This window comes from Vidua macroura, chromosome 3, assembly GCF_024509145.1.
Source record: "Vidua macroura isolate BioBank_ID:100142 chromosome 3, ASM2450914v1, whole genome shotgun sequence".
Taxonomy (NCBI): domain Eukaryota; kingdom Metazoa; phylum Chordata; class Aves; order Passeriformes; family Viduidae; genus Vidua; species Vidua macroura.
In genome coordinates, this window is record NC_071573.1 from 91,366,582 (window position 1) to 91,394,182 (window position 27,601).

General features: G+C 39.0%; 1 protein-coding gene across 1 annotated transcript in view; it reads right to left on the reverse strand.

Moving 5' to 3' along the window:
* Positions 1-27,601, reverse strand: part of LRRC1 (leucine rich repeat containing 1) — a 70,163-nt gene that overhangs the window by 21,912 nt on the left and 20,650 nt on the right. Inside the window, exons 3-5 of the mRNA XM_053973755.1 lie at positions 18,394-18,472; positions 15,157-15,246; positions 1,173-1,229 (exon numbers count right to left, since the gene is read on the reverse strand). Of these exons, the coding sequence (XP_053829730.1) occupies positions 1,173-1,229; positions 15,157-15,246; positions 18,394-18,472 (226 nt within the window). The remainder of the gene's footprint in view (positions 1-1,172; positions 1,230-15,156; positions 15,247-18,393; positions 18,473-27,601) is intronic.

The window sequence follows — 27,601 nt, forward strand, 5'->3', positions numbered from 1 at the left end:
TCCATCAATTTCTGAAATGCTTCTGGTTTTGATACTGCAAACAGAGGGAAGCACAAAAGGATGTAAAAAAAGTTCAAAGCAACAGACAAGAGAGGGCCACCTTTCAAAATCAGGCTCATAGAGCTCTTGCTTACTTTCCCCAAAGCTGCAGTAGCACGAAAACCAGAGAGAATTGTCAGCTACATTACTGACAGTCAGAAATTTCATGGAGCAATAAAACTGTCAACATTTTTGATAGGTTCATACTGATACTGCATGGCCAAACTTAGCTAGCAATTCCTATCTTCTGACCACTGACATTGAAGTGTCTTGTGGCTCACTGCTATGAACAGCCACAACCAAGGCACTGGGTAGGGTAGATTGACAGGAAAAAATTACCCCAAAGCAACTGGGGAAGAGATTCTAATTTTTAAAAGTTAAATCTTTTACAGTATCTATTAGATTACCTATAGAAGCAGAACAGGAGACACCAAAACTCTTGCAAGAAGCAACCAGCTAGTGAAGGAAGGAAGGAAACTCCTTCACTGGAGAAAGAAGAGGCTGCTTCCAGGCAGATAAAAAGGATCCCCAAAGTATAACACACCATGTTAGTCTAACAAAAGACCACCAACTCCTCTGCCACAATACAGACAGTACAGAGACATCTAGATAACCCACTGTGATTTTTGGAGAAAAAAGTTAAGTTAGACTTCAGACATCAGTAGGCCTAGTTTGCTACCAAGGGTTTCATCTCCAGGTGTTAGAAGCTTTTGGCTACTCAGCCCTGAATACAAACACTTACTTAAATGCTGTAAGGGTCTATGAAAAGCTCAGCGCTCTTACTGCTCTACTTTCACAGTTACAAAGTTTCACCATGAGAACAACCCAAACCACCACTCCCACTGCAGATGGGCTTGTTCAATCCATGCAGGATGTCTTTGGTGATGCTGTATGTCATACAGAATACTTTTTTATAGAACAAAGACAATCCATGCAGACTACAGGTTCCTGCTACTAATCACGTACAACTAGAAGTAATGGATGTAAGTAGGTGTTGCTAAAAGAAGGCTGTATCTCATTATCAATTGGCTGTGAATATTTTTTCTAGCTGTCTTTCAGTTTCATATGTTAGCAGATTTTAAGAATAAGAACACTTTATGTTAATATAATGAAACACATGCAATATGACTTACTCAGGTAAATATGTCAGCAAATTTTCTCTCAGTTCCAGTGAAGCCAGGTTATAAAGACTAAAAAACAAAACCCAAAGAATCACATTTTAATACCATCTTACTGTTTATATTCCACATTCTATGAAGAAAAGTGTGCATTCACACAGTTTAAAACAAGTTGCTATAAGCTGATTTTTTGTTGTTTTAATTACACCAGATCATCTTGAGAAAGGCATTATAGAAAGACTACGTTTTTGCTTGTTTTTCTGTGATACTTCAACATATTAAAGCTAGAAAGTAAACAGACAAAATGCAGATTTCCATATGTTAAAAGGTTTGTAGCTGGAAGCTACTAAACAGAGTATACTATGATATATCTGAACTGCTTTTACTTACTTGCCTTCAGAATCTGGCATGGGCTACCAAAGTGAGAGAGTACCAGGTAAACCCATCACTGTCCTAATGACAGCGTGCTCATTACTCTAAGTGACATTAGGCTGCTAAGCGGCTCACTCACTCCATATCCCAAGCTTTTACTAACATCACCATAGCAACATTCTGATTTCTCAGGGGTTTATTTATGACTAAATGGAACACAAGGAGTCAGACATTATCCCAACACCATAATCTGCTCTAATCCTCCACCATCCCAGGGAAAAATCAACATCAGATATAGTGACTGCAAATAAGTTTTCGACAACAGAATTATGTTCTGTCCTCCTGTGCAGGGAAGGGGGACAGTGTGCTAGGCCTTGAATAAAATCTAGATAAAAAACAAGAATTCCACTAAATTTGAAATATATGTTAATTCTATATTGTACAGTTTAGGGAAAAAAAAAAAAAAAACAAACAAGTCTGTGCATTCTGACTACATAAAATTAAAATCTCATCTCAAACAATACCAGCTTACCAAATTACAGCATAATTAGTTAGCTCCAGTAAAAAAACAGCTGATAATAGAACTTAAACCTCAAAAAAAAAAAAAAATCTTCACACTGCAACTTCAATACAGTTATCTAAGCAGAGAAAAGCAACAGAATTGATGTAATGACTATTTAAAAGGGAAAGAAGATTTTTCATGGATTGACTTTTGATGGTGTCTGAAAAATAAATCCTTATCTCATGCACCTGTTTCATACTGCATTCAAAAACTCAGTGAATGAAATCTCACGGGAGCTTTGATTACGGTCTCAGCAGCCCTTTCCAGCTTTTAAAATAAGCACATTTTACACATTGGGTTCTGTATCCTTCCAGAAGTATAGTTTAAATATACCATACAGGCAAAGATACTTTAGCAGAGGCCTAATACAAATTCAATTAAAAGGTAAGTGAGAATAACTCTGCTACTGCCACTCAAAATCATTGACAGAAATAAGCAAGCTGTCACTCCAACAACACAAGAGAATATTCACACATACAAATTTTAACACTATAAAACACAAGTCAAGATGGGACAGGGTATCCAGCATCCTCAAGGAAGCCAAACAAGTGGTGGGGGGAGAGGGAAGGCATGATGAGAACAGCTTCTCTCCAAAAGGAATGTGGGTCTGGTCTTGCTGGCATTGCCACCCACAGACTACCATTGCATTCATGTTCACAGGTTTTCTAGAAACCTCTTTCCACCTTCCTTTGAATGTTCCACTTTCTCTTCAAGCTTATATTAGGTGAGGTCCATGATTCATTTTTATCAAGAGAATACAAAAGGACTGTGCACACCTCCAAGCTGCCTTGTAATCTTGTGTTTACACATCACCCCGCATCTACTTATCTCCCTCCCCATCACCTTGAAGCATTAATGAGTAAAATGGTGCAGTCTCTTAAATTCTTTTCTTACCTCAGACACTACTTTGGCTGTGGCTGAACAGAAATCTTTGTCAGAAAAGCATATTCAACAGCAAGAACTCGGGAACCACCATCTTAACCAGCCTCATCATATTAGATTGGGGCAGGCCAGTGAATCAGCTCAAGAAACTGATCCTGCTTAATAATAACCTATCAAGGAGAGTAACACAGATACACAGTCCAAAACAGAATAAATCCCCTTAAACACCTGGGCCAGGACAGCTGCCAAGAAGGTGCAAGGAAGGCAGCTGTGCTACAGCACTGAGCACTCACTCACTGGCAGCTGTGCCCTTGTGAGTACCTTGTGAGCACCTTGTGAGCATCCTTGCAGAGTGACTGTGGCCCACCACAGTCCCAGCCTAGGTTCTCTTCTTGTGGGAGTCAGCAACCTGCCAGATTATGTTTTCATCTCTAAGGACTGAGGGAGAAATGCTTTATTTATTCTACAGCGATTCTCACCCACAGCATGCTCACAACCCTAACTCCACCCTGGAACAAAAGAAAAGATACTGCCCCACACTCCTTTATCCTTTCTACTTCGTCCAAGGTCTTGAGTCCAAATCCAATATAAGCAGACCCCAATAAGCAAAATTAAGCTTCCCATCAATATAGAGACCTAAGTCTAAGAAGTTCAAACCAGCAAAGCTCAATCATTAGAGTGAAATACTGTATTTAAGATGAATCCATTTCATAAAGAGGTCAGAAAATGAAAGGATTTTGACATTTATTATTCTTAAATCTTGATTAGTTACAGAAATGGCTCCCAGCAAACCCATGTGCTGCAACCTAAAATGTGACAGCTATCATATAAAATAGTATCGTATGAAAGACATGCTGATACACTGAAGCACTAATCTCCAATACAGGAAAAAGCGGAGGTATAGCTCGTCCTTACGTTTACCAAGGTTCTTAATAAATTGTGTATTTACTAACATTTTTCTGACCTTAAGTTTTGTTAAGAAACACAATTTTAAGTCTTTTGCAAGAAAAATTCTACATGACTTGTTATTTTTCAAATATCTTTGCTGATTTAGTAACACTCTCTCCAGAAAGTGCAATCCTTCCTCTTCTCAGTTACAAATAGCTATTTTTCACGATACACTAAATGAAATAATTTCTTTTTTCCCTACACTCTTAATTTTACAGGTGCACTGTCAGTCCAGTATTTCTTAAGTCCCTGAAAAGAACTAAAGCAAGCCATTCCTTATTGATTTCAGAATCTTCCCCTAATTCTAATCTCCATCTTGTAGAGAAAAATCAGTCATGGGAAGTTACCATAAAACACAAAGGCAATAGCAATCCAATTTACTCAGACTAAAGAAAGATCCATCAGCAGCTGTTCACCAACTGCACTTAGAAATGCAAACGCACCACAGAGGATTGCAGGCTGCTTTCCCACAAACAGTCCTTACTACCTCCAAAAAAATCCAATAGAAAATGCACAAGCAAATGTAATTTATATTCTAAAGGAGAAAGAAAAACAAAACAACAACAGCAAAAAGAGGAAAAAAAACCAACAAAAAACAAACATACAACCCCCCCCCCACTATCAGATTATATTATTTCACCATAGTTTGTAAAAAGCATTAATAATTGTAATAATGCTCACTATAAAAGCTATCACACAGACCTCAAACACTGAGCACGTGTGTGAAATTACTGTGCACAAGGAAACAGACAAACCAAGCAGAGGATGAAGTTAACTGAAATAATTACAAGTTTTCCATCTCAGCATTCCAGATGACTTCTGGTGTAAGGCTGGAACCAAGTTGAATTTAAAGGTACAACATGGCTAAAAATAACAGTATAAATTTCAGTATAAACCAGATACACTTGTTCAGCACCCTACCTACAGTAACTGTAGATATTGGTATTCATTGTGTGAGCTAGAAAAATGAAGAGAATGTGAAATCAATTACTGAGAACAAAACTAACAGCAACAAAGCAAACAAAAATGCTGCAAGTGTCTTTCCTGATCATTCCTGTCAGGTTTTGAAAGAGAAACGTGCAATTCAACACAATCTACTGATAGGGAATACCACAAATATTCCTTCATCAACTGCAGCAGTCTAAAACAAAGAGTAGACTAGAATCATCTGCTAAAACCAGAAACAAAGCCTGTTGTCCTTTTTCTTCCAAAGCAAGTCAGTTTGGATTGATTACAATGAGATTATCCACACCACCATGTTCCACAAAACAACTTTTTCACAGACAGATGACTCTCTAAACAACAAAGATTCACTGCAACATGTTAAAAACATAACTGAAGTTAAAAAAAAAAAAAAAAGAAAAAAAAGATGTTCCGTAGTTACTCTGGATGAAATTACATTTTCAGTGTACAGCACACATTAAATGTACTTTGTTTTTTAAAGTTATAAAATACAAAACTGCTATGAGTTTATCCTAGAACTTTAACCTTGAGGAACAGTTGCAGCATATTCCTCTATCCATGGGGACAGAAAGTCAGCCTTAAGAGTAACAAATAGACAACACAATACACACACCCCATTTCTATCACAGTCCCTGCAAAAAGACTAGAAGCTCCAAGCCCTTGGCAGAGACCAGCAAAAGTTTCTGAGAGAAGCACTGGGAAGCATGATAAGACATATGCTATTTCCTTGTGGGAAGAAAAAAAAAGCTAAAATTACAAAAGTGGAAAGTGAAATGTGGGAAAAGCTAGGATAAAACAAAGACAGATAACAACAGAGAATTGATATAAAAGCTGAAGATGCATAGTCAATAAAAACTGAACAGTGCCCTTCTCTTGATTAATAAAAGCTACACTTTTTCACCTTATGTCAAAAGCACATAGCTAAGCCAGCAAGACAAGAGTACAGGCTTTGGGAAATAAGGAGGCAAAGTTGGAAGAGATGATGATCTAAAGCACCTGCAGAAATCCATGGCCCAATCTGCACCCTTCCATCAAGTTTCAGCTAGTTAGGGGAATATAAAATCCCAACTGTAATTTTTCCACACGTTTGTAAAACTGCAAAAAGAAGGGGAACACAGGTGAATGGGCATAGCCCTCATATTTATACAGAATAAGATAAGGTCCTGCACAATAAGGATAGGTATGGTGAGAACACAGTATAGATTCTGAATACAGTCTGGTATTACACTCTTTATGTAGCAGCAGCAGCAATGACTCCAGAATACAGCCCCAGGATGCAGCACACAGAAATGAGAGATTAAGTCCACATTTTGACCAGTGCACCAGTTCCAAAGGACTTCAGTTCACTGGGCCAGCATCTGAAGATTACTGATACTTAGATACCCTGCCTTACATAGAGCAATACACTGAAACATTCATCACGACAGTAAACTGGGAAGGAAAGGAGTCTAAACTAGGCAATTTACTGTCCATTTTTGGGCAGAAAAGGAACATGGTTTTTCTGTCTATTCAAGGGTCTTCCAAGAGATAAGGTAACTGTGGTACTCTGACAAGGGCATAAAAATGCATTAAACTAGCCATATTTAAATATATTCCACTGGCCAAATAAAACTACCAGTAACATGTATGACCCTGCCCCAGGACACCCCAGTTAAATGACTACACACTCATGTGACAGGATCCTAGTAAGCTACTCCCATCCCACAAGGCTTACAGCTGCAGATCAAAAATGCACTGAGTCTGATGTTTAGCAGCTTTTATTCTCCAGGAAAATGACAGAGTTAATCAATAACTAGCCAGCTCTCAAAATACCACTTACTCAGACTCTAAGTATTTGAAGGTACAGCATACACCTTTGGGATAGGCTCCTGTTCCAAGTCACTCCCAAAAAAAACCTCTTTCTCTTCTCATCTCTTGACTGTTTCCTCAACTGCACACAGACCCTGAAAAGACCAAAAGTCCAAACTCCCAAAGCTACATCAACCACATCATCTTGGGCTGCATAAAAAACAGTGTGGCCAGCAGGTTGAGGGAAGTGATTCTATTCTTCACTGCTGTGACCCCACCTGGAGCACTGCATCCAGCTCCAGGGGCCCCAGCACAGGCAAGGCACAGTCCCTCTGGAGCAGATCTAGAGCAGGGCCACAAAAATGATGAGAGGACTGGAGCACCTATCCTGTGAGGACAGGCTCAGAGGGTTCACATTTTTCAGTCTGGAGAAGAAATTTTTACAGTGAGGGCAGCGAGATACTGTAACTGGACACCCTGAGAAACTGCCTCCTCCCTAGAAGCCAAAGTCAGATAGAAAAGGACTTTGAGCAACCACATCTAATGAAAGGTGTTTCTGCCCACAACAGAAGGGTTGGATTAGATGATCTCTGAACGTCCCTTCCAACCAACCCAAACCACTCTATCAAATTAGGTGCTTTAAGTTGGATTGTTTCAAGAGTTCCTGTAGCATGTACCCATTTCCAGAGTTAATTACCACTTCAGTTCTTCCCTGAGTCTGCCTTATTTCACCCAGGTACTACAGCTGCCAGCAACCTGTCTTCCCTGCATTGATTACAATGCTGGTGTCAGAACAACCAGCTCCATGTGGATTTTTGGTGTAATGTCATTTCCAATGTAACAAAAGCAGTTTTGGCCACATAAGGAAGGATTATGCTTCCAGAAATTACTAAGTGTCTCTTAACACATAACCACATAGTTGGTGGTCTACATGCTACAGGCATGCACTTTTGTCACCTTTTTTGTAAGGTTCAACACTACATGCTTATTATGCTTCCAACTACTGCATAGTGCTAGCATGTCATTAGACAAAGTTACCATGAAAGAACCTTGGAATTCATATCCATTATATGGTAACCTACAAATAGTAGAATAGTCCATCCTTAGCTGGTTACTTTTTTGCCCATAGAAACTTGTTTACAATGTGAATGATAAAAAAGAGCAATGATGAACTTTTGTAAAATGAATCTGACACAACTGAAAAAGAGACCTGCTGCCCACACCATGCAATAGGGGAGAGTGATTTATGCAAATTCTTAGGTACTGAACACCCAAAGTTCTTAGATGAGCTAGATATTATAGGAATTATTAATTTCCTAATTGAGGGCACTATCTTATTTCAAAACAAACTGAACTTCACATACATGAAGTCCTGTGGTTCTACCTCTGAATACCAGAGAAGCTGGAAAAGCAACTAGAAAGCAAAAGTAACTAAATTTGGTTCTGATTAAATTGTTAGTTTGTCTCACCAGTATTGTTAAAGACCATTCTTCCAGAAATATCTTTGAAAGCTTTCCTCCTCCTCCTTTTTGGAGGCAAAGTAACTTCATGTAACTTGTATCTAAATTAAGTATTATTCTTTTCTCTCAAGTTTTAATGTGTAACATTCAGGGGAAAAGCATGAGGCTTTCCTTAGCTGTCTACTTCTAGAGTTTGATAAGCGGAACAGCAGTCTAGCAGTAATTCTTGTAACAATATCTGAAATTAAGGATTATGTTCTTAACATTTGTAATTTCTACAGAGCTGGGAGAATTGGACACAAATTAGGGTGGGGAAATACTCCTTCTGAAGACTGATTTTAAATAGGGACCAAAAAAGTGAAGTTCACGATTTTGTCATCCTGGACTTTAACAGCAAGGGCTCTCGGACTGAAAGTCAGAGAAAAGTGCATTTGCATAGTCAGTTACTTGAATTGAATTGTCAATACCATTAATTGGCTCATAAAAAGCTACATATCTTCCACAAGTAAAAACAGGATAAAAAGGCATTGTTATCAGTCCCTAACTGAGGGAAAGCCTCAATAGATGGCCAGTAGAACAAGTCACATTCAAATTTTAAAAATAAAGTTCTACATTTTATGGCCAAGGAATTCCCTAAATGTGTTACAGAGATAGTCTAAATTGGTCTTACTTGCTTATCAAGACTACAGAAATAGATGGAGAAGGCTAAGCCAGCCCACTATTACAACAAAATTTTTGTTTTTAAAATATCGTCCACTCATCCAACATCAATCTTCAATGACTTCAATAAAAATGGAATTATTTCACTTTTAAAGAATACTGCTAAATATATGTTAAATATCTTTTTCTTGTGTAACATAAAGGATGCAACATCTCTTATTTGAAGGCCAGATGGCACTGTATTCACTATTACATTGCTAGTGTTCCTGAAATAAACTTCCGAGTTTTTAACATTCAGTTTTGTCATTTACCAACCAGCTGTGATTAACACTGAATGCTCTACCTACTCAAACTCTGCAAATATTTCTTGCCATACTAAACTCAGTTAAGCCACAGTAGGAGTTTTTAATACTATTTATATCAGCCTAGCCAGACCACCTACATATAGTCCTCCTTCTACGTATTTGTGAGATAAGCTTCTCCATCACTTCTGTTGTATCATGTAAGACTATGTTAATGAGACATTATTATGCTAAACCTGAAAACAGAATTAAGTTGTCTTGTTCCACACAATTTTAAGAACATTTTCCATTCTTTGTGATCCTACAGATGCATAATCTACACTTGAAACATCCAGGCATACACTAAGAAAAACACAGGCACAGATTGGCCCAGCAATCCATTCTAAGGATTAGTATGCCATTCTGATCTGCTTCTGGACCATCTGTATTGAACAGGTCACCCTTGCTTTTGAAGATCTTTTATTCTCCAGCTACTTCTTCCATGATCAACATTAGAGATTCTGTTTCAGAAGCTGTTGAAAACTTCAAAACCTCTAGAATTAAACATATATATGCAAAACCATCACCCTCAGTGACTATCATGAAATCTCTGGGTACTTGTGGTTCCATGACTGTTGAAAAGCATGCCTGTAACAAATCCTTCTGCAAAAAAAGCTCCTAAAGCACAGCAACATTTGTTCTATTCTTTTCATTATGTTCACTTTCATAATGAAATGCCTATTTCAGCATTCTACCTGCTAGCTGCAAATGTAAGAGGAAAGTATCTCTGCTTACCTGGTAATTCCCTTTCAGTAGTAACGTTCCACAGATCCATTCAGCCTGCTTGCAGCTTGGGGGTAAACCAGACTCATCAGTCATCAGCATCAGAATATCCTTCACATCTAAAGAAATTCACCCCTCCCCACATCAAAAGTTTCTGAAGCTAAAATAAAGCTCTGCTACTTTCTTGCATCACTGATTGTGCAATTGTCTTTAAAAAAAGGGACTGGGGGGAGGGGGAAACTGTGAATGATGGGGATACTACAAATCATTATATTTCTGTGATCTTCTGTTGAATCCTCAGGATTTTGAAATCATATCCAAGTAGGAGACCATCTGCATATTTTTAGGGAGGAATAAAGATTGTGTATAGCAGAGGAAAGCTTTTTTTATCTGCCATGTAGGGAACTTTAAAAATACCCTACCTGCCAGTCATGAATAATCTTTTACTTTAAAGCTTAAGATCCCAAAAAAAAAAAAAAAAAGTAATCCGGTAATCTTTATCTTTCCCAGGCACAGACAAGACTGCTGAAAAAATGGTGACAGCTAAAAACTGGATATGAGTTAGGTGTCTGGTGTGCCAATGGGCAGCAGGTCTTCAATCATAATTTAAAACACACTAGTGAAGCTCTGCCCTTTGCTTCAGCTGTTTAAGAATTTTGTTGATTTTGCTACCCTTACAGAATGTGACAGATAACTGTCTTTTTCAGATATGCATTTCATGCTGAAAAGACTATTTTTTCAGCTAAGGCCAATTCCTCATGGAGCACTGTTCTGAGAGTCCAATGCTAGATTAAACTTTACAGACACATAAAAGACTTTCCAAAGAAGGTACTTGGATCTTATTCAAACCTGAGAACCACAAATAAATAATAAATACACAGAGCTGACACAATCTCTCTTCTCTTTCTAGACATTAAGCCAGAAGACCACTACGCAAAGCTCTAAAATCATCAGTCTTTACTGGTAAAAAGCCAATATTACAGTGGCCTGAAGCCAACACTACAGAATGAACACATATGGACAAGAAAGGTGCTGGAATATTCATGCTATTATTATAAGACATGCCCTAGGAAGCCTCACAGACATCCCAATTTATTCAAATATCCTTACAAGTACAAATACTCTGATTTTTCAATTTCAAGAAAAAGTTATGCCCTGTGTTTTGGCTGCTATGTGAATAAGGAAGTATTGAAGAAAAATAATCCTAGAAGCAAGGGGAAATTCCTAAATGTTACCCACGCTGGGAGGAACAGGTTATGCCTGCTTGTTGGGCAGCTCTAGACACAGACGGCCCTGCAGAATAGGCAAGGAAATTAGACTTGCTCTCATTAGACTGAGAAAGGCTGTAAAAGACACTCCTACTCACAGCTTAAATGGTGTGACTTGTTTCTCCAAATGGTTCAACTAGCCAACAGGACAAGTCCTGCTCCAAACTGCACCCACCTAATTATCAGTTTAAGTATCTCCCATGCATTAGCATTCACTGTTTTACTCCAGATAGGAACCAAACCACGAGTTAAGAGAATCACAGAGAAACACAAAAAGCAGCACTGGTAATATTAGGACATCTAGTCTGTTATCCAGTCTTGTGTTCATCACACATCTTTCTAGAAAGCCCTGAAACAATACATGAGCTTAAAAGAAGTGGGTTTAATCCAGCAAGAAAAAACAGCTCACAGAAAAGCCAATTGAGTGGTCACACAGCGGAAGAAAAGTTGACATACTCAGAGCATGGCTATGCATAAGCAAGAGGAAAGACAAAAGGTTCAAGGAAAGCCTTGCCTATGTTCTTCAAACATCCAATTGAAAGTACTTTATATACTCGTTTTGGCAATACAAAGGAAAATAAAATATAAAATATCTGCGCAGAAGAATGCTTAACAGCACAGTAAAAGTACTGATGAACTCTACATATCAGTAGTTTGAACAAGTTCAGACACTGGCCTGGGACAGTGAAGCTGAACTCTGGCACTCATATATCAGACCATGGGAAAAACAGACTGGAGATCTGAATTCACAAGGAAGACACACTTCCACTAAGGCTTCAGGGAAAGGCAATTCAGGTCTATTATCTGCCATTACTAAGAACTTACTAACATTAAAGTACTGCTGTTTGTAAAAGATTTGCCATTGCTTTTGCTGCTTTCCCCATTTAAGGGCAAATTTCCATCACCACAAAAAGGTATTTTTTAGCTAAAAAAAAAAAAAGGAAAAAAAAAAAAAGAAAAAAGAGACACTAAGTACATACTGATCTCTGTACTACATGCAGCTGAGTTAGAGATTTCACTGGCTGTATTAGGCAGTTTCCTAGACAGCACCACAAGATTGTAAGCACTTAGGATGCACTTCCCCAAGTTTTCACATACTCTAGTGGCCAGAAGACCTACAGCAAGCACAGAGACTTCAAATTTTTCCCTGAACAAGTCCAACTATAGTAGAATAACTACCAGTATATATTTGTTTGCTTACTATTTGGCAGATCTCATATAGAGCACATTGGTCCAGCCTATTCCATCAAATAACAACATGATTATCCAAAGCATAATCAAACTCCAGTAAGGCATTTGCAAACATATCCAAGCACCTTTTACAGACTTACTTAGTCTGCTCAGCCAGAAAAACAAAATTAGCACTACTTTTCAATTCCCAGCATTGGGGGAATGGGGTCCCAGCAGATAAAGAACAAAGGAAGGAACAAGTACAAGTTTGTGGTTTTTACCTTTGCAAAAGCCACAGAGCATCTCACTGCTTTTGCCAAATACAAGGTGATTGGCAGCACCATTAAATTCACTTGCAGTAAATGATGAAAATTTTGCCAACTAAAATAGGACAGTTGCACTTGTTGGTAGCCAGATTGAAAAAAAAATTCTTACTTAGAGATCTAATGCTAAAAAGTCAGTAAAATTCACTGTCAGAAGTGATCCATAAGGACTTCAGGCTGCAGTTCCAGTTCACTACAAGACTTCCCAATAATTTCGAGTTGGAATCAGATAGGATCTCTCTGTTGGACATTCCTCAACAGACTTCAGGAACAGTTACATTTTTGGTGGACACCCCATGAGTTTCCCTCATACAACATTATCATTCTTCTGAGTTTGAAACTATGCATTTTCAGTCCAAGCTTCCTGTCAACTTCCCAACATATTTCCACCTATTTCAAATACCTGATAAGGCAAAAACAACAGCCCCACATATCTGTTTCTGCTTCTTTAAATATAAACCTGATAATAAAAGTTTCTAATAATGAGATTAAAGTGTTTTTGTAAAAATACAGTATTCATATCCTAAACAGCTAATGTGGGAACACTTCCCAGAGCAAAACAGGCCTGTCAGACTTGAATAAAGTCTATCCTTCCAGGAAGACTCACCAAGCCCATGAGGACAAGTTTGTGGCTCTTCCTGGCACAAGTGAGGATGGCAGATTTTTAGTTTCAATATCAAGGATCAGATACTGACTTTAAAAAAGGTTGGGTTGCATTGCTGTGTTCTATAAGAGCTCATGCTGAAACTGCTTAGGATCAGTCTGAGGCAAATTTTTACCTTTCCTTCTTGCACAGCTCCACATATCAGTATCACTACGAATTTTGGTATCCCCATTTTAACCATACTTGTTTCCAGTCATCTGCTCCAAAACAGAGGCTACCACCATTCTCACTGCCAAATGAGAGGCAGAACAATCAAGAAGCCAGAGCCACCACAGCCAGTGAGCTCTCAGGGAAGCCAACAACCTTCCTGCAGCTACTGTCTGCGAAGCAGCAGTCCACACCATGCTTTTGGGAATCGTGCTTGTCATGTTTCTTGTATTTATTTTCAGAATCAGGCAGGATCCCAAATTTTTTGCCTAGATTTTCAGCAAATGCAAAGCCTGAACAGGCCTCTTCTTAGCTGCCAGTGCTGAAAAAGCTGCATGAAAAGTTATGTGAACTTTTACAGTGAAGGAAGAATATCACAGAAGTCCTGGCCCATGCAATTTTTAGGTAATACTCTGCCCTAGTCACTGGGCACCAACTATCTGTACCTGTTAGTGCTTGCGGGAGGTTTCAAAAGACATTTTCCACTTCTGTTGCAGCTGGTGTGGTGCCAGCTAAGAGCTTTCATACCCATGGGAAGTGGCTAAAGTAATGCCAGTCTGAACTTGACTACATTGCAGGAGCTCTTATGATTAAGATCCTTCCTGCAGGACTCCTCTGTTTAGAAACATCTGGATTTTACTGAACTAAAACAAACCAGTAAAATGGGTAATAGTTGTATGCAGCCATTTGCCAGGAGAGAATACTAAAGATGTCTACATATGCTCAAGGAGAAACTGGACAAGTACACAAAAGATATTCATTATGGGCTATCAGTTAGACAAACCAAAATCCAAAGCTCAGGAAATCCTCTGAACCAGAAACAGCCAGGGGATGGAAAAAAGAATCATCACACACACACACATTGTTCTTCTAAACCCTCACTAGGCATCCACATAGGGACATGGCAGAAGGAAGCTGGGCTAGATGAGCTGAATCAGCACAGTCATATTTAAGTGAGGAGACATGGAACTACTACTTCTCCCTCAAATTGGAAGAGACACCCTTCTCTCCACTAAGGGGAAAGAGATTTCCCATCTGACAGTGTGGATGTTTATTTCAGTCAAAAGGAGGCACATAAATATTGTTCACTTCACTTTCCACGTGTTTCCACTTTGAAAGTCTCTCCTTGCAACACTGATCTACCTTCCAGACTGAACAAACATCTTAAAAATGTATAAAATTTCATCTTAAGAGCTGTTCTATGAGTTTTCATCTCCACAACTCCCACTGAAGTTTTTTTCAAAAGCAGACTGCTCCCACAGCTAGTTAGGAAGCTTCTAAATTTCCATCCTGATCACAGCCAGCTTTTACCCATCTGTTCTTGTGCCAGCAATTGCCTGGTTTTGAGCTAAGCTGCAAGCCATCTGACATGTTCACAATAATGGATCAATGGTCTACTTAGGAAAGCAAAAGGTCAGATCAGCATGACAAAACACCAAATTAATTTTGCATCTAAAATTCAAAGTTATTTTAAATCCTAAAGAACAGAGTTAACTGTACACATACACACTATAGGTTCTGCATTAACCTGCTAATGGCAAGAGAAATGCCATTTTTTAGGGTTTTTTTAAACAGCTCCCTTCAACTTGAAAGAATAGAAAAAATAAGGGTAGACCTGTAAATAATTTTATAGTTGTATTAAATATAATTATGTGAGTCAATTATACAAGAAGTGCAACAATAAAGAAAAAAATAAATTTAAAAAGTAATAAAGTGCAAAGAACTTACTTCCCAATGTTTTCAGGTAGTGCTTGCAGAGAGATGTCATTTACTGAAAGACATGTCAGATTCTGCAATTCAGGAAAGCTTTCAGGCAACCTATGGAGATATTAATGCAAATCAAGGACTTCCAGAAGTACTCTCTTTCATGTGAGTAAGACTTTATTTAGCAAATACACACAGAGGGAGGAAAGCCCGGATTCTAGCATGACTCCTAGAAAAGTCTAAGAATCATAAAAAACCACCCATTATTTAGGGACTTTAAAGTTTATTCTGTGACACAAAACAGGTGATATACCACTCTTTTCCCTGCACCCAATTTACAACTTCAAAATGCTATACGGCTTGAGAACATTTTAAGCATTTTCACAAAACTGAAAAATAAAATCAAACACATTAAAAAAAAAACACCACAAACTTTTTTACTATTATTTTCCTGTATAACCAACGGTAAAATGATTAAATTTTATTAATATTCAGGCTCCAGTTACTTATAGCATGGCCATTTTGTACTAGCTGCTAGGCTGCTCTTCAATTGCTGCTTTTTTGAAGAAACATGCTGTTCACTATGAAGACAATGTTCTGCTGCTACAGCATTTTACATTTACTGGTTCACAACACAATAACCCCCTCTTCTTACCCTATAAAATGCAGTCACATGCAGAACACTTCCAAAGTTCCCAAAGCCCTTAGGTCCATCACCCAGCTGGTCTTCTGCAAGGTGTGGCTCTCCATTCCCTCACACTGAGGGGCTCCTGTGCCACTGCTGCTTACTGGCAATACCAAGAAGCTCAGTTTGCAGTTGCACAAGAGACAGGATGAGGTAAGGGAGCCAATTAGGTAAAGAAGAAGAAGCCCCTGGCCCTGGTCCAGCCACTCAACCCCCAGAGTATACAACCTAAGATCAAGCTCTACAGCTTTGGTTTGATTCCTGCTCTTCCCATCACCCAGCTCAAGGCACAGGGTATGACCTGCAGGCAACTTGCCAAATGGAGACACACCAACAGAGAAATACAACTCTGCACAGGGGGGATGGGGAGAAGGAAAAAGGTAAATCACAGTGAGGGGCGAGAGGGAGTTTTCATGTGATCGATTCTGTACTGCACTGCTTCATATTCTGGACTTTATTAACATAAGATGCTCAATATCTTCAAAATGGAACTTCAAAAGCTCCACTGGGAGCTTTTAGACTCTCATTACCATTTAGACTCTAACAGGTTTAAGAGTGGAGTTAAATGGTTTGATTGTCTTTTGCTCAGCCCTGATGTTAACAGGTAAGTGGACTCAATAATTACTGTAGGTCCCTTCCAACTAGAACTATTCTATTCTCTCTACAGCAGGCAGTGGACTTCCATACCTGTAATAAATCTCTACATGTGTATTAATAAATAAATGCATCTGCTTTTTAATTATATAAATAATATATAAACCTGAAATAATCTGAAAACAGCTGGGAAAATGGTCTGCCATGCTCATTTTCATCAGTTATTTAAGTTTGACAATGAGGCAACATACTGCATTAGTGGTAGGACAATGATTGCAAAGATCTCCAACTGGCTTTTAAACTTAGAGGAAATAAGGACAAGAATTAATGGCTAAAAAAATATTCCAAAATATTACACAAAAATAACTGACTTTCCCACTTTGCCTGGGCAAATCAGTGCAAAAACTTACATGCTATTTTATAGGTAAAACTGAAATTCTGGATCTCATCACAGAAATACCTGGCAACCATACATCAACAGTTCCTGGAATCTGTGCTTTCTAACTTGAACTGCTTGGAGTGATATTTTCCAGAGCATGCAAACGCTTTGGAGCCACTTATCAAGGATTTTTAGAATTCCCTTAAATTATCAACACAGAGTTATGAGATCTATTTCAACATCACTGAAAAACTCTTTTGTGAATTCCACAAAGCCGTAGCTGTGCATTACAGGTATTGTTTAAGGAAACAGATTACTCAGGCCTTAGGCCTTACTGAGCACACAGAATGAATGAAGGAGGATAACTAGAACACTACTACTGACACTTTTGATTTCAATACCACAAGACACAGATCTGAGTTTTATACACTGCAACTGATGCCTGGAAAAAAGCTGCTCAGTGACCCTCACCACTTGTGTATCTAAACATCAGTTCAGCCTCAGTTTGCTTTGCTGGATTTTTGTGGTATTATTATCCTCACTAGATAAATAAGCTACAGAGCCACGGGGATTAAGATCACAAGTGTCCCTTTAATGCTCAGTGATGTGACTTTCAGAGAACTTAGGAGGCACTATGGGCAATATTCAAAGCACACTTCTGAAGAATCTGAGCTGTACACGTGGGAGAAGAAGTCTTGCAAAACCACTGGAGCGGCTTAAGCTCGTACAGACTCCTGTTTGTTAGCACTGCAGCAGCCCAGCCAGCCAGCTAACCCTGCAAGTATCTGGCCATCTCAGTACAAAGCAAAGCAGGTCAGTGAGCACCCACTGTGAACACTCTGGCTTATGTGACTTGCTCAGCATCACAAAGGAGCTCTGTGGCAACGGCTGGTTTAAGAAATAGTTCTCCAAATAGTATTCAAAGGCTTTAACTCGCAAATAACCTCTTCTTTGCCAGTTCCACCCTCATTTTATTACATAAATTCCAAATTATTTAGCAAATTGAACAGAGAAATGTAAACAAAACTCCTCTTCCATTTTAAAAGTGTGCATAACCTCCAAACCTCAGCTGATCAGAACACAGGCTGGCAGCAGACGCAGCAGCCACCGACAGAGTGTGTTTCTGCCTCATGTTACTGCATGTCACTGTGTCCCAATTGACGGCAGGGTGATGAAATGCTAGCCCGAGCTTTAATCATTAGTAAAAGCCATTATCTGCAGCGGCTGATCTAAAGTCTATTCCAAATTGTCAGGCACCTGGGTTTGTGCCAATTCATTCGCTCTAACTATTGCTGTATCTTTCCCAAGTATGAACATGGTTTTCCTATGCATTTAAGAAAAGGAATGAAAATAATTTTATAGACAATCAGATTTACCAAATCAGATTTTTCTGGTTGGCTAACAAATTTAATCCCCACCCAAAGAGAGATGCACATCACTTTTTTAATCTGAATTTTTGCTGCAGTCCCTGACAGAAACAAATACTGCTGACAATATTACACAGAGTCTAGGTCACAGTTTTTAAGGGCTTATTTAAAATTGTAATTGTTACAGCAAGATTGCAATTCTTGTATGTCATGTACTAAGAAGAAGGTAAAGTTACCTAGTCAGTGGATTGCCACTGAAATCTGCTACCTGTAGTGCTCTGCAGAATGAGATGCTTTCTGGTATTTCAGGAATATCTGCAGAAGAAAGAAAAAAAGGAAAAAAAATGTCAGCAACTGTACTGCAACTGCATTGAAATTATTGCTTAATGACAGTAACTCACTACTGCAAGGAGTTATCTTGGTATCTTTCAAGACATTTCAACATGCAAGATTGTTCCCTGTCCAATTAGAGAACTATAGAAGCAGACTCATTTTGTGCTTTTTCACACTCCATTTTCCCCTCCTGCTCCATGTTCATCTTCCTAATACTAACCTGTCCTTGGACTGATCTTTATCGGACTCTGCCCATCAAAAGAATCAGACAACCGATATGCTAGGGCTGTCCTAAAGAGCTAATTATAATCTGAACCTCTGGTGAATTGATCAATACATGCCCACATTCTGTAGTGGAAGAAAGAACACGGGAAAGGAAAACAGTGGAAGAAAGAAGAGAATGTGCATGTCTCTCCACATGTAACATACACTCATGGAGCAGAAACATCCTCCCTTACACCATAGCCAAGTAATTCGAAAATTATATTTACACCATGGGGTTACAAATAAGTGCTACTACACCATTTCAGATTGCCAGGAAGTAAACAGAGATGTTTGTACATGAAAAAAGTGGGGTTTTTTTCAAGGAACCTCAATACAGCACATATATCTACTCAAGTCAAGTATGTCTTAGAAATAAAATTGTCTTCTGGCACTCTTACAGCACACTGAATATCCACAAATAGGCTGTGAGTCTTCTGATTAAGTACCTGTTTACTGTCACTGAGATCCAGCAACAATTAAACAAATCTTTTCTTTCCCTGAATGTCAAAATTAATCTTTATGATTGATTTTGAAAGTAATTTTAAAAAGGTAACATTTTAAGTAAAGGTCAGACTTCTGTTTCAAAGTTTTCGGCTATTTCCACTGACCTCACCAGCCACGTATGATCTAAATACATTGAAAAAAAATATGGAAATTAGTTATTTTCCTACCTAGCTGAGTAACTCAGAATTGACTACCTATGCATTTTCTTCAGATTTTCTCCCCAAAAGAGATGTGATGGAGAAAGAAGGGTGGAAAAGAGGAAAGACCTGCTCACCAGGTTCATGTCTTGCCAGGTAATCTCACCAAAAGCATCTATTTGGAATGCTTCCAAACTTAGAACAAAATGGAACAAACTTAGAACAGAATGGTTTGAGTTGGAAAGCACCAAAAGCATCACCTAGTCCCACCCCCTTGCCACGGGCAGGAACACCTTCCACTAGACACAGTTGCTCAAAGCCCCATCCAACCGGGCCTTGAAGACTTCCAGGAATGGAGCATCCACAGCTTATCTGGGTAACCTTTTCCAGTGCCTCATCACCCTCACAGCAGTGAATTTCTTCCTAAAATCTCATCTAAATCTAGTCAAATAGACACTGGAACTTTTATGTTGCATTACAACAACAACAAATACTGACACTGAACTTGGCTAACCAACAGCAAGTAAAGAATGTGTCATCCACTATCTAGTCTTCATGCTATTCTTCCTTGGGAATTAGCTGGAAATGTTCTGAAAAGGACATCTCTATTTCAAAGCTTCTCAGGACTGAGAATTACTTATTTCTTTGCAACCAAGCCAGCATCCACAAACTTTAAAATACATTTATGTACACACACAACTCTTTCACACAGAGATACACGCTTTAGCATGACAATCATTCTCACTGATTAAAAACAAACCAACAAGCAAACAACAAAAAGTAAAGCTGAAGTAAAAATAACTACCCTAATTTGTTTGGGGAAAAAAATATATACATAGAAAAATGTAACATATAAAGCAGAAGATAAATCCTCAATGCAGAAGTTTCTAAAACTAATCATGCTACTGATTTCCTCCACCAAAATATACTTTCACTGCCATACTGCAAATAGTTTCTCTTGTACTTCTGTGTGATGTACTACAAAACCCAGAAAATATGCCTTCTCAGCAAAACTATTTTGACATGCTTTTTCTGTTATAACAGTCTTAGATACTATCTGTAAAAGCCAACAATTATCCAAGGTAAGGAAAAATTTACTCCAATATATATAAGATACCATTTGCAATAATACATATAGGTACTGCATATAGTTTGGATGCATTTGCAAATTACTGAATCTGTTCTGCAAATAAAATGTGCTTTCCCAGACTATGAAGTCACTACATGAGCAAAACTCTTCAATAAGAAATGCAAACAGACACACCAAAAACAAGAGAAATTTTATTTTTGGGGTTTTTTTTTTTTCCCATAGTCTCTGTCCCAGGAGACCAGGGTAAAGCAATATTGGAAGGAAGACTTTTCCATGGTCAAGAGGCATTGGGTTAGAGAACACCTAGGCAGACTTGACTTCCACACATGCAAGAGCCCTGTTGGTGCACGTTCACACGTGCTGAGGGAGTTGGTGGACTCCATGGCTTGGCCACTCATGATCATCTCTGAAAGGTCATGGGGATGAAGAGAAGTGTCTGAGGACTGGACAAAAGCAAATGTCAGCCCAGTCTACAAAAAAAGCAAGAAGGAGGCCCCAAGGAACTGCTGGCCTGCCAGCTTCACCTCAATCCCTCCAAATGGATGACAAGAAGGTGATCAGGAATAGTCAGCATGGATTCACACCTGATGAAATTTATGGCTTTCCACAATGAATCTGGATGGATGAGGAAAGAGCAATGGATATTGTCTCTTTGGACTTTAGCAAGGCTTTTGACGCTGTCTTCCACAATAACCTTGTAGGGAAACGCAGTAGGTGCAGACTGAATGAATGGCCAGTGAAGGGGACAGAGAACTCACTGAACTGTGAATCCACACCTGGAGAGTTGTGTTGCATTCTGGGCTCCCCAGTGTAAGACAGGCAGCTCCTGAAACAGCTCCAACAGAGGGCAACAAAGATGATTAAAGGATAGGAACACCTGTCTTACCAAGAAAGGCTGAGGGACCTGGGCCAGCTCACCTCAAGAAGAGATAACCGAGAGGGGAACTTATCAATGTCTACAAGTATCTGAAGGGAAGGTGTCAAGAGGATGATTCCAGGCTCTTCTTGGTGGTGCCAAGCAATAGGACAAAAGGCAATGGATGGAAACTGATGCACAGGAAGTTCCACCTGACTATAAGGAAAAACATCTTTCTGTGCAGGTGACCAAAGCACTGAAACAGATTGCCCAGAGAGCTTGTGGAGTCTTCTTCCTGGAAATATTCAAGAATCAGCTGGACACAATCCTGTGCAATGTGGTCTAGGATAATCCCTGCTTGAGCAGGGAGGTTGGATCAATGATCCACTATGATCCTTTCCAGTATTACCCATTCTCTGATTTTGTAAAGTGTATTTTCCTCCCCCTCGCTTGATTCTTTTTCACTATTCGTTTCTCTCCTCTCCTTATCCAGACAAAAGGATGGACAAAAATTCAGTGCAGCTCACTGAAGCAAGGATCATTATACACTTACTGAATTCAAAAAGGTTAAAAAGTAACTCATTTTCATTGCCAAGCATCTTAAAAAGATTTCTCAAGCAAAACACAAGTTAAGATACTTTATCGCTACGTGTGAAGACTAGTGCAACATTGCATTGGATAAATGAATTCAGAAGAGAAGAGGCACATTTTACTATCTCACAAAAAAATTGAGTGATAATTGTAGCAGAGAAGATTATGGTACATAATAAAACCACTGACATAATCAACTGGAATGCAGCAGAGGATATTAAAATATATAAAGAAGTCCTTGTGTCTCCTGATGAATTAAGAACCTTTCACCATTAGTGTTGAGTACTCGATTTTGTTACAGACATTAACATGTATATACCTGCCAATATCAGCAACAGTAAGGTTCAATACTTTTCTTGCCACTGCTAGATAACCAGCTCAAATCCTACTTAAATATCTAGGATTCTTCTAATGCTACACTCTGATGAATGCTCTGCATTTACACGATGCCCCAGATGTTCTGGCATGCAGATTGTGCAGCACTGCTAATAATAAAGCCATAAACCAAACATAAGCCCTGTGACGTGTGACAGTACAGATACACTGACAGCAGAAAGGAAGTTGTGGCAGCAGCAGTGGATCAAAATCAAGCTCAGCAATCATGTATACAAGAGGGCATGTGTCCCCTTCTCCATCCAACATCTCATCAGATGTTTATATGTTTATTGTTAGAGTTTGCACAAGTATTTGCTAACAATTTAGCAAGCCCTGTACAAGTAACTTTAGAAGTAAGTTTGACACTAGGGAATTCTGTACTGCCTAGATAAGGAAATTCTAAAATTCCTTCTGATTGATGATAATCCTTTCCTCCTCCCTACCCCCCCCCCCTTTTTTTTTTTTTTTTTTTGAAGGTCTTTACAACAGTTACATCACTCAATCCACATTCCCCCACTTTTCTTCCTCTAATGGCTGGGAGGGTTGTTTTTAAACTGATAAAATTTTTGTATGGGACATCTGTCCAGCATTCTGTATTAAATTTCAAGAATAATATTGCATCTAGACAAAGGCTACACTACAGCCAGCATCCCTTGTACATCCTGCAACATTGAACATCATTTCCAACACCTAATCAATAACACAGCAGCAATGGCCAGGAAAGTCCTAGGCTGTGACAGGGCTGCCAAACCAGAGCTACTCAAACAGCGACTCTTGAGTAAAAGAGTAAAAGTAAAAAAAAATATTTTTGCAAGAACTTTGCTGAATTCTCAGATATGAGAGATGCCCCATATTCCTCAGGGAGAGTCTACTGCGCTCAAGAGTCCTTCAGGGAGCAACTGCTGGATGCAATCATATTTTCCAGCTATGAAGGCAACACAGAGCACTGTGTGTTAGAAGCACTGGAGCTGACACACTGCATACACCCCAGCCAAGATCAGCTGAACAGACCTGATTTACCTGGTCATAGAGGAAAGTCCACCAAGATGTATATACAGCATTTTTACATACAACAGAACACCTTTAACTGCTTGGCAACTAGTAGTAATTCAGCAGCTGATTAGTTTACACCAAATTTATACCCAAGGAAGCCCATTCTAGACTCAAAGGCTGTGAATCCATGCAGCATTATCCCTCAGGAGAGATAACCAGCAGCAAACCAGGTCTCATCCATCCAATTCAATACACAGACTATTTTTCATCCTCCTCTTTTCACATATATAATATACATTATCAACTATGGTATTTACACATACACCCAACACACACAAAAGGCCCATTGAAGCATTAAGGACTGCAACAATCAAATGATTTAGGAGCCTTAAGGTTCTATTTTCACTTCCAGGGATGTTCCTCTGTGCCACCCACCTTCTAGAGGGATCTCTGAGAAGCCTGCCCTTGGAAAAACTCAGTTTTCCAGCCCTGCTCTCCTTCTCTCCTCCCTCTACTAAACATGGAAGGAAACTGCCCACTTTGTCAAATACCTTTCAAGTGGGAATTTGTGCTGCAAGCATTTGTTTGTCTTTTTGAAGGGCTCTCCAGCTAGAAAGCCCAGCTGAGCAGGCTGCTGTGTCACAGATGTCCCTACCACGTCTATTTACTCTCCCAAAAGCAGCCAAATGCAGCTCCCAAGGGTCTGATCTTGCAGGGGGAAGGGATGGAGGAAGGTTACTCATCCTCTTCCTCCATTTCCATACTAAGATCACAACATTCACATTCATCAGACAGGTTTCCTTTTTTTTTTTAAACCAGGAGGCTCTGCTACTAGCCCTGAAGTCAAAATAATCAACCTCTTTCAATGAAGTGCTATAGGTTTTGGGGCACAATGTGACACAAGAGTCACGTGGTTCTTGCAAAGTCTGTTGAGATTAAGTGGTTCTTGAACAGGTTGTAACATTTTCATCTTCAGACTCTGAGGCTGAGGATAAACAACAATACAAGAGATAAAACTCTTTCAAGACCTGTCTTTAAAGCTTTAAGGAAAATTCACCAACAGGTTCAGGTTGCGTTTTCTCAAGTAAATCCCTTACTGAATAATTAACAGGAAACTGAAGAGACGTCTCACTTCTCCTCCTCACTGCTTCTGGAAACATCCCTTTTCAAAACAACAGGAGCACCAGGGACAAAGTCCTCACAAAACAGTATGTCACACATACATTTATATTCGACATGTTACTTGAAAGAAAACTGTGCAGGGACCTAAGAACAAGCTGGATTTTTGAATAGATAGCATGTTGTAATTCAAGAGACTATCCTTCTCAGCTGCAGTAAGCAGCAGGAACAGAGATCAGGAGCAGTAAATTTGAAATAGAAGGAATAAAGAAAGGTGGGAGAGAGGGGAGAGCTAGAAGACCAGATCACAAAGAAACAATAGTTCCAGGTGAATTAAGTGGAAGAGCCGAAGTTTGACAACAAATCTATGTATTCTATCTTTTACTTATACATGCCAGTCAAGAGTTAAACAGAAGAGTTAATGGACATATTTTTATAAGAATTTCCACCTTGGACCTTAAGGATAAGAGTTAAATACTTTTAGTCTGAGAAGTAAGGGTAAAAAATGTGAAAACTAGTATTCTACCTACAAAGCTGTGGATGAGAGAAAGTGTTTTAAGTGTTTTAACAGCAAAGTTCCATATTTATTCCAGATTAATTCTTCAGTAACTTCATTGTCATGTCATCTTACATTCTCAATAAAATAGAAACCAAAACCCAAGCAAATCTGTGAATACAAGAATTAACAACTTTTGTCTGCAGACTACCATTTTATGATCTCTAATCTAGATTATCCAGAAAATTAAGTCTTTATTTTATGTCACTCCTATATGTACTGTCTGATGTTTAACACTCTAGCTGACACTTGAGGCAGGCCTAAGGTTCCTCCAACTTGGCCTGCTCCTCTCCATAGCTCTCCTTTGAATTTGTATGAAGGCACTATTGCTCAATGCACACATAAGTACATTAGCAAAGTCTCATCAGAAAGAACAGTTAAATCTGGCAGAACATGCCATGATGGAAAAATCCACTTTTCTGGAATCCATTTAAAAATAACATCTTCTAAACTTCTCTAATTAAATTATTCTATCATAAGATTTCATTTATCTTCTCTTTCTCAATCACAGTCAGCACTTGCTGCTTCTTCCTTCTCCTTGATGAGAAGCCCTGCGCAAGGACATGGTCCAGTAATTTCTCGCCTTACTTCTCCTGCTGCATATAAAGCTCTCCTCTTCCTCCAACCTACTGACATCAAATCAATTATAGCAACACAGATTCACAAATCAGATTCACTCTAACATCACTTTTTCAAAGTAAGTAAGAATTTCTACACGTCTGAGGCACTCTGCAGAGCTCCAGAGTCCAAAAGTAATTTGCAGTAGGTGATTCTTTCTTCCCTAATATGCTCCTCTACATCGATCCCTAAACCTCATGTGTAAGACATTAAAGTGATGATGTTTTTAAGCACAAATTTTAAACTAACCTCAAGGGAGAAACAGGAGATAATACAAAGAAAAGGTATGTCACAAGAAATTAAACGTGTTAAAAAAACCCCAACCCCAACATCAAAACTCAAACATGCAATACAACTGTTAGCAAGCAACCATCTAAAAGAGAAAAAATTTCTCTTATCTCCAAGCCTGCTTTGCTTTCATTAGCACAAAAAAAAAAAATCCCCAAAATCCCCACAAAACCAAAATCCAGTTACTATTCACATGCAGACTGAAGCTTAAGTTACTCTACCACCATACAGAACACAACAGCCTCTGGAGGGGTGTTCCATCACTTTCAGGTGTACACACCAGGGTTGCAGCAACTGCATTCACAGGATGCTTTCTTGTATCAGGTAAGACATGTCCATGCAGGAGTAGGAGAGCAATTCTTGTTTGTCTGTAAGCACTCACTTGGACACAAATCAGTTCAGAAGGCAAACAAGCAACATCCAGCAGTTGCATATGTTAACAAAATAAATGCATTTGTCAACTATACTGCCTTCCAACACAGATTGCTGGCTTGGGGTTTTTTCCTTGTCCACTGAGCAAGAAAGCATCAATTCCCATCTATTTCTTAGCATTCTAGGTTTTGCTACTTGCCACCAGACCTGTATCAGCACATTCATGTAAAGGCAGCTGGTGGCAGGCAGAGAAGAAGAGGATTTCATGGAGGAAGTCTCTACTCAGATGCTGTGGAAATGCAGCAGAGATGGACAGCCAGACTCCAGGCAAGAGCACAAAGCAACAGCAGCAGCTGCCAGACAAGAGAGCAGAGTCCATGTGAGGCTGCTGGACAAGATCAGAAGACTCAAAAGTGCTTCTCCCTACTTAGCTTATCTCTTCATTGTAAAAAAAAAAAAAAAAAAAAAAAATAAAAAAAAAAAAAATAGCTGGATCACCAGCTCAGGCTGAACCAAAACAAGTGTTCAAGCCTTTCCTACGTCAGAATATCTAGTTTGAAAAAAATACTGGTTATCCTGTTTTCAGTGGGGGAGAGGAAAAAGGGAACACTTCCTCTCTTTGTGGGCAGAAGGGAAGGATCCTGCAGTACAGATGACAAGCATACCTTGGAGAGCAGGTGGCTGAATTAAAAAGGGAAAGCACTGATGTGCAGGCACTGATACAAACAAGTGAGCTGAGTCTCAGACAGCAAAGCAAAGATTCTACACCCCACTTCAGCAAGACGGACTGATGGATGCTCTGCAGGAAAGCTTCTGCCTACTCACCTGGCCCTCTAATTACTTGTTGAATAAAATTTACCTATCACACAATGCATGTGGTGTCCTGAGGATGACCAAGATCTCTAAAGAGACTTTCAATTGGGTTGTAAAGTGACTAAAAAGAATAAACACTTCAAATAAAAAGCAGAAATATCAAATTGCCTGCAGCTGAAAGAAGGACAGTTAAATATCACTGTTGTAGAGTTCTCCAAGCTCTCTGAGAGCTAAAGACAAAACAACATATAAGTTTCTAAATTTGCAACTGTGATCCATTTTGGAAGCAAGGAGAACTTAACAATAAGGATAATGGAGCACTTGGGATACTGATCTTCTAGAGATTGACTTCCAAAGTCCTGGACGCTGCTCAGACCATGCATAGCAGCAATATAGCCTTTCCTCCCACAGTGTAGTGATTATTGACGTGCTTGTGAGGAACCATCTCTACTGTTACAGTAATCCTAAAGTAGCATATTTACCTTTGGTTAAATCTGTAATTATTTTCATATAAATGACAGCATATGGCAACTGT